This window comes from Miniopterus schreibersii (assembly GCF_964146895.1).
Source record: "Miniopterus schreibersii genome assembly, chromosome: 10".
NCBI lineage: Eukaryota > Metazoa > Chordata > Mammalia > Chiroptera > Miniopteridae > Miniopterus > Miniopterus schreibersii.
The window spans coordinates 9,228,165-9,236,396 of NC_138110.1; the positions used below are offsets into that span (position 1 = coordinate 9,228,165).

The window sequence follows — 8,232 nt, forward strand, 5'->3', positions numbered from 1 at the left end:
GAGCTGGTGGAAGAGCTAGAATTTGGGCCATTTAGTTGAGTTAAACTGTTTAGCCAGCCCTGGGATTAATCTCGGTTTGGCAACCAACTAATTGGGAAACTTCCCTCTAAGTCTCAGTCTTCTCATGTGGAAAAGGGAACTGATAATAGTATCTGCCTGGTTTGGGTGGGAGACTGTAATACAGATGAAATAAGATTGTGAGCAATGTGTATTGAGCACCTACTAACTATTAGGTACTCTTCTAGGCACTGGGGATCAACAGTGAAAGAACATGAGGTTATGCTGTTCAGAGCTAACATTCTAGTTGAAAGTTGGGGAGAAAAACCCACACAAAAAATGGAAGTGCTGAATTAATGAGATTAGTTACATTATCAGAAAGGCTATAAAGAAATAAAAGGGGGGTGCCACAGGCCTGGTTTAAGTGGTGGCCAGGGAAGGCTTCCTGGGAGAGGTGACATTTGAGCAAAGTGATAAGAAATGCTTCCACCATGCCTAGTGTATAGTAGGTGCTCAGTAAGAAAATGAATGAGTGAGAGGATGCAGGCATGTCTGAGCAGCCCGAGACCATTGGTGGGAGGCCCTGGTTCCCAGATTCCTTGGTCAGTCCTTGTCCCCTCCCTTCTGCAGACACACTCCCTATTGCTCCTGCCACAGGCAGGACCAGCTCTCTCCCTATATTCCCTCAACTGCTCCTCTCCCATTCAACCCCTTGGCGCCCTGTTTCCACTGCAGGCTGGCTCAACTACCCTCTGGAAAAGATGGGATTCTGGCGACGCCTAGAGGACCTCATCCAGGGCCTGACTGGCGAGAAGCCTCGTGCAGATGACATGAAATGGGCCCAAAAGATCAAATAACTCCTCCAGCCTGCCACCTCGTTGCCAACTTCCCCTGGCCTCCCCAAACCGAAGCCATCTGCCAAATTCCAGCCTTCCTCGCACTGGCCCCTCTAGGTGGAGAGGATGCCTCCTGGGCTGGGCTTGGGCACCCCCCAGCCCACCCTTTGTGACACAGAATACTTGAGCCACTGATTTTTCCTTTCCTTTTTTTTTTTCATTTCTTTCCTTGGCTCCTCCTTAGATACCTGAGCTGCTCTGTCTGCCAAGCCTGACTGCAGAAAAAGGAGCCCCTTGGGTAGAGGGGAAGCTCACCCACTCCCCCACACTCTGACCTCCCCCAGTTCCACTGGGCAGCCCTTCAGCATGGCTGGTGTTGGAGCCACTAAGTCCTCTTATCTGTCCCTCCTTGTCTGTTCCCTGTGGTCTAGGAGCCCCCAGGCACACCTAAGTGTCCCTGGAGTATTGCTCTGCCATAACTCTGCAGACTGACCCTAACGGCCTTGGTGGACAACCCCAGACCAGCCTGTCCATTCAAGGATAGTTGACCAGAAGAAGCCAGAATCCCCTGCCCAGGTCTGGACCCTCCTCCTCCCCACCCCTCCCCCATCTGCCCATGTGATTCCAGCCAGAGCTGATGTTTCTAAGGGAAGGAAGGATGACTTCACAGGGCACAGCCCCTGCAATGGGTCTTGATCATTTGGAAGGAGACACAGTGTCCCTTCCAGCCAGGGGTATGTCACAAAAGGAAGAGGGCTTTTGGGGGTGTTTTTTTTTTAAAGGTGCTTGCTTGTTTAATGTAAATAATAGAAAGCCTTAATATCTTTTCTGTAACATGAAGTAATATTTTAATGTCATGTTTTGGATGTACATAATATATTTATAACAAAGCAGCAAGAGTCTACTTAACCTTGTGTAGACTGCCTTGTGTTTTCTGGTTGGCTGGGGGGAGAGTCTGGAGGGTGAGGCCCCACCTCTAGCCTCTTCCCAGCTCCACCCCAACCCTGGGCTCAGGATGGGGGCTTTGTCACCTGAGACAGTGAATTAATGTTGATATCCACACCAAACACTTGGAGGAGCCCCATGATTTGGTAAGGAATGGTCCTCTTGCAGGAGATCCTAAGCTGATCCCCATTAGTGAATTCCTTCAGCAAATGTTTATTGGCATCTAGTGTGTACCAGGCTCTGACCTGGACCCTGGGGCACAGCAGTGAACATAAACTGAAAAGGACTTACCCTAGTGGAGATGACCTCTTAGGGAAAGGGACAATAAATATAAATGCACATGGGCATTCAAATGTTGATTTGTAAAGAAAATCAAACAGCAACCACATTGGGGCTGTTTGGCAGGGTGGTCTGGGAGGGGCTCTCTGAGGAGGTGACATTTGAGCTGAGACCTAGAGGAGGAGATGGAGCCAGCTGGGGAGAGAAGTGGGGAAAGAGGCGTCTTGACTGGACAGCAAGTCCAAAGGCCCTGAGGCAGGAACAACTTGGGGTTTTTAAGAGACAGTGTGATTAGACTGAAGTGAGCAAGGGGAAGGTGGAAAATGAGGTTGGAAAAGTAGGGACTTGTTACACAGAACCTCAGGCCGAGGCAAAGGGGGAAGACACTGGACATTTCAGACAAATGAGTATCTTGTTCGTATATTCATTGGACAAATAATTACAAGGCACCGCCTATGTGCTAGGCGCTGGGATTCAGTAGTGAACACTACAGGCATTATAATCAATATCTAGTCTGGGCCAAAGAGTTTGCAATATTAGAAGAAAAAGCCTGTTGAGAACAGAAATGACAAGACTCTTAGGGCAGTCACAGATAAAGGACTTTTTAAGAAATGTGACCCATAACTTCATTTTCCTTAAAGTTTGTCCACCACTAGACTTTTGATTTGTGACTATCTCATGGGACTACAAAAGGTATTAGAATTCATCAACTCATACTTTTGCTTATAACTTAAGCAAAAATAATTTTGTAAGTTCATGTAACTGAAAAGTTCAGAAGTGGTTTTGACTTAAGTTTTGACAGGACTCGGACTCACATGATTCATCAGAACTTGGTCTCTGATTAGCTCGTTTTCCTCTGAGCCGACTGGACCAGCTCAGCAATCTCAGCAGCAAAAGTCTTTCCCAGTAGTTGCAGCAAAAGCCCCTGGGGTAGGTTGTCATTGGCCTGGATTGGGTCATGTTTTTATCCCTGCATCAATCACCTTGGAGGGAGTAGTGGACTGGTGGAGAAAGAAGTGTTCTGATTACCCAGGGCTGAAACATGTCCACCTGGAGTTGCAGAGGCAGGATCAATACTTTCCAAGCCACAGGATGTGAGGAGAGAGGGATGGTTCCTGAAAAAAAAGTAAGGTGTTATCACAAGAAGTCTACAGTGGAGTGGGCCAACAGCCAAACCCTTTGGAGGTGCCAGATAAACAGCCTTGGGGCTGCAACGATTGGTTTCCCACTCTGAGGCCTGCTGGGGAGATTTTCCAGGCCCTACCAGCCTGTGTTAGATCCTGAGTCAGTCAAAAAACCCCAGCCTGAGTCCAGAGGTGAACTGACTTGCCCACAGCTAGTAAGGCAGAGCCAGACCTCCTATTCAGACCCTCTCCCTGCTCTGGAATCCTAGGGGTTTTCAAAATACTTTTCAAAACCATAAGAAGGTATGTTTTGCATCAGGTTGGGAGTGTTAGGGTCATTTGTGAGATGGGGTTATTGCAAACAAGTGCCTGTGAGAGCAGAGCCTGGGGAAATTCTAATACCTACTGAGTTATCTCCAGACTGTGGAGAACTCTCTGCATTGGGACCCATCAGGCAGTCCCTGCAGCTCTGAGAGGGTAGTACACTTAGCCCCCTTTGCAGATGGGGAAACTGAGGCACAGAGGTCATGTAACATGCTCAAGGTCACAAAACTGGTAGGTGGCAAGGATGGAATCTGAGCCCTGATCTGACCCAGAGCCACTGTGCTCAAACACCTGCCTGTAGCCCCAGTGGGGAAAAGGAGGGGAAGAAGCAGGTGGCCAGTGAGATGTGTCCTCTATGAGAAAACAGCAGGGTGAGAAACGGCAGCTGACACTAAGAACTCAGATGGCCTGGAGACATCAGGCCCCAAAGGGCCACTGCTACACACATCAGCTGATTAAAAAGGAGCTGAACTTTGGGTGGGAAACACAATACAATATTCAGATGCTGTATTATATAATTGTATACATGAAACATATAATTTTATTAACCAGTGTCACCCCAATAAATTCATTTGAAAAAATAAATAAATAATAAAGAAGAGCTGGAAACCCAGATTTATTTTTTTTTTATCTTTTTGTTACTCCTCACCAGAGGATATTTTTTTCCATTGATTTTTTTAGAGAGTGGAAGGGAGGGAGGGAGAGAGACACACATCGATTGGTTGCCTCCTGCACGTGCCCCTACGGGGCTGGGGATAGAACCTGCAACTGAGATACCCGCCCTTGATCGGTAATGGAACCCACGACCCTTTGGTCCAAGAACCAATGCTCTAACCACTGAACCAAACCAGCCAGGGCAGAAACCCAGATTTTTTAAATGCTGGTTCCATTTTTTTAAACATGCCTCAGGCAAAATAGAACAGGTACGTGTGGATCAACTTCGCCTGACTTGCATGATGGTGTGGGGATAGCTGGGTTTTAGGTGGATTTGTGCTGCTATCTGGTGGTGGAGTGAGGCAGGTGGCAGTGCAGGGCGATCGGATTTCCAGCTGGACGGAATGAATGTACATCGTCCTCTGTGCACACTTGTTAGAGGGCTCTGGGCGGGACGCTAGCCTCCAACTTTAACCCCACCCCTTTGATAAACCTAAAATTTCAAGTTCCCCTCTTAAACATTATTTTGTAAAAGTAATGCATGCATAAGGTAAAGAATTAAAATCAAACGATACAAAACTGTCTAGAGCAGAGGTCAGCTGACTGTGGCCAGTAGGCCAATTTGGGCACACCTGTTTTTCTATGGCCCCCATGAGCATTAAAAGAAATTTTTTATTGATTTTGAGGGAGGGAAAGGAGACGAGGGGGATTGATTTGTTGTTCCACTTATTTATTAATTCATTGGTTGATTCTTATATGTGTCCTGATCGTGGACTGAACCCACAATTTTGGCATATCGGGACAATGCTCTAACCAACTGAGCTAGCCAGGGCCCCATGAGCAATTTTTTAAAGTTGGGAAAAATATTTCCTAACACATGAAATTCAAATTTTAGTATCAATTGTAATGTATTGACACACACACCCATTTATTTGCATACTGTCTACGGCAGCTTGTTCAATACAGAGGCAGTCGGGAGACCAAATGGCCCGCAAAGCCTAAAATATTTACAATCTGGCCCTTTACAGAAAAACTTAACCAACTCCTGGTCTAGAGTGAACAGTAAATTGCTCCCCACCCATGTTCCTCCAAGCCCTCAGTTCCTCTCCTCTGAGGCCATCATTTCAACAAGACCCTTGCAAGAATCTTATATAGGCATAGAGGCATGTCTGTCCCCCCATTTCCACAAAAATAGGTAGAATATTATATACACAGTTCTGCACCTTGCCTTTTTTCACTCAATATATTTTGGAGACTGTTATATCAATGCTTCCTTATTCTGTGTAGCATTCCAGCTTCAGAATGGACCTGTTTTTTAACTCATCTCTCATTGGATGTTGAGTCATTTTCAGTCTTGGATAATACAAACAAATTACTATTATGTGCATGGGAGAACTGAAGTGTTTGCTCATAAGGGTCAGTAGACCCAAGGGGTCAATCCTGAGAAATGACTGGGTCAAGGGCGTTCGTGTGTTATGTTTTGATAGCTCAAGCCACATTGCCCTTCCACCGAGGCCATGCCCATTTAAACTCTCACAACTTTGAAGAGTGCCAGTTTTCCCACACCCTTGCCAACACAGTGTGTTATCGAGTGTTTTGTTCCTTGCCAATCTGATAGGTGGTTTTAATTTGCATTTCTCTTACTGTATTTCATTGAATCTAAGATATCATTGATTGTAAGATGCATCCTGATTTCACAGATGTTTGAATGTAAATATCTGTATTTTAGAATCACTGAAATACAGTATGTTGGAGGCTGGGTGTCTTATCTCATTTCCTTGCTCTGTACACGTCCTTTTCGTATTTTTCTTGGGAGGCAGGGTAGTAGTGGTTAAGAGCCTACAAGCCTGTGACTCTGGACAAGTTACTTAACCTTTCTGTGTCTCAGTTTCCTGCTCTGTAAGATGGGATAATAATGGTACCTACCTCATAGGATAGTTATGGAGACTAAATGAATACAGCAAAACATTATGTTTCTGGAACATACTAAATGCTCCAAAAGTGGTTGTATGGTTATCATCTTTCTTTGGGGTTATCTTCTTTTCTTAGTGAGTTCCAAGGGTGCCTTATAAATTTAGGAACCTCATCCTTTTTGTTTTCCCCCCACTCCAGACCCGTGGTTTTTATTCCTTTTTCCCTGACCACAAAAGTAACAGATAATATGAAAATTCTGACACTACAGAAATAAATTGTATGGGAGGAAACCAATGGAAACAACCCAGATGTCCAGCAATAGAGGAGTGAGTGAATGAATTGTACCATGATCCCCTACCCACCCACCCCAATCCCTCTCTGGTTGTATATTTTAGCAACTACATCAAACAGTAAATAAAGTATCTTAATGCTATACTGCAGACACACCCCAAGGAGACATAACTCCATGGATGTGCCACAAATGCCAGCTCCATCCAGCTCCCTCACCACAATGTGTCACACACTCCATCAACCACAGGCACCTTCCCAGGTATTTTACTCTCTGCTTTCTGGGTGCCCACAACACTTCCTGTTGTTTATCAGCTTTTTGTAGTTTGTATTATAAAAGCTATAACATGAGGTTGAGGTTTTTTCTTAACTATGAATTGGAAATATAAACAAAATTATATAATGTTGTCCACAACCTTGCTACTCAAAGTGTGGTCTGTGGGTCAACATTGGCATCCCTTAGGAGCTTGTTACAAATACAGAATCTCAACATCCCCAACCCCATGGAACCAGAATCTGCATTTTAAGAAGATTCCTAGTGATTTGTGTGCACATTAGAGTTTGAGAAGTATGAACTGCTCTAAAAAATAATACTGTAGGTTTTGTAAAGTATATTTATAAAATATAATTATTTGTAAATGTATAGTGCATTTTTTACATTTTGAATATACTTTTTCAAATTATTCATGCCTTTCACATCCCAGAGGTTCCAAAACTGCCCGGACGTTTTCCCACCTGTTGAGAACAGTGTTTTGGAATGAATGCTGTGTAACGGTCCATGTCTATGTATCTCTTGACTGGAGCGGAGCACTGTGCCAACCTCCTGTATCTATTAGGTATACTTTGGCTATACACAACAAAAACTTACCTTTAAGAGCAATTTAAGCAATAGAGGCATTTATCTCATATTGTAAGAAGCCTGTAGGTAGGCAACCCCAGGTTTCATTCAGCAGCTCAACTATATCATCCAGGTCTGGCTCTTGTCATCTTTCTGTGCTGGCATCTTCGGTGTGTCAGCTTTTTGGCCTCCAGGTTGTGCCTCACGGTTTTATCATGATTGCCACAGCTCCAACCATCACAACCTCATATTACAGAAAGGAGGAAAGCGGGCAAAAAAAAAAAGGCTATTATCAGGGGAGTAAAACTTTCCGAACATTACCCTTCCCCAACTCACTGGACAGAAATAACTACGTCACAAGTACGCCACCGGATCAATCAATGACAAAAAGAAATGTCAGTGCCCGATACAGGCGTGGGTTCACACCAAGACACTGGTCCTTCTGGCCTCCTAAACAAAACCCAGATTCTGTGGAAACAGAAGGACATGGTGACTGGACTGAGTCAGTGGTGTCCAAGCTCTCTAGACTCCCCACCTCGTCTTGCTGTTACCCAATTTAATATCCTGGAGGCAGCCAGGCTGCCCTTGGTAAAAATGCAAACCTGCCACGTTTTGCTTAAAACCTCCCAGGCTCCATCCAGCTCCCTCACCACAGAGGCAGGTGCCCCAGGATTAAGAGAACCGGGTTCCAAACCTGATTCTACTCCTTCCTTGTTGTGTGGCTCTGGGAAAGCCAACTAACTCCCAGCCTGTTTCCTCATCTGATAAATGGAGATGATAATAGCTACCTTTCAAGGGTCATTGAGGATTAAATAATAATGGCAGATAATACTTATATAGCACTTGTTCTGTGCCAAGTCCTTTTCTAAATTCTTTAGTTCTATTAACCATTTTAACCTTTCCAACAATCCGATAAAACTGGACTCCCATCCTCATCAGCTGAAGCCACCGGCAGAAGCAGCGCTAGGACCCGGATCAGAGGCGGCAGAAGAATCCTGCGCTGGGAACTGGCTGTGACCTCCGGCGAGGGGGC

The 8,232-nt window shown here is 45.1% G+C and overlaps 1 protein-coding gene and 1 long non-coding RNA gene across 3 annotated transcripts in view; one reads left to right on the plus strand and one right to left on the minus strand.

Moving 5' to 3' along the window:
- The window catches only part of PEDS1 (plasmanylethanolamine desaturase 1), a 23,601-nt gene extending 21,477 nt beyond the window's left edge, over positions 1-2,124 (plus strand). The window contains exon 6 of the mRNA XM_081148218.1: positions 733-2,124. Coding sequence (XP_081004344.1) covers positions 733-854 — 122 coding nt within the window. The 3' untranslated portion in view covers positions 855-2,124. The remainder of the gene's footprint in view (positions 1-732) is intronic.
- Positions 1,662-8,232, minus strand: LOC308562263. Of its 2 annotated transcripts, none has more exons than XR_013999597.1 (3): positions 8,088-8,232; positions 7,230-7,443; positions 1,662-3,172 (listed from the first exon to the last, which is right to left on the minus strand). It is a non-coding gene; the product is annotated as an uncharacterized lncRNA (long non-coding RNA). The 2 variants fall into 2 exon arrangements; XR_013999598.1 differs by having other exon boundaries at positions 8,097-8,230.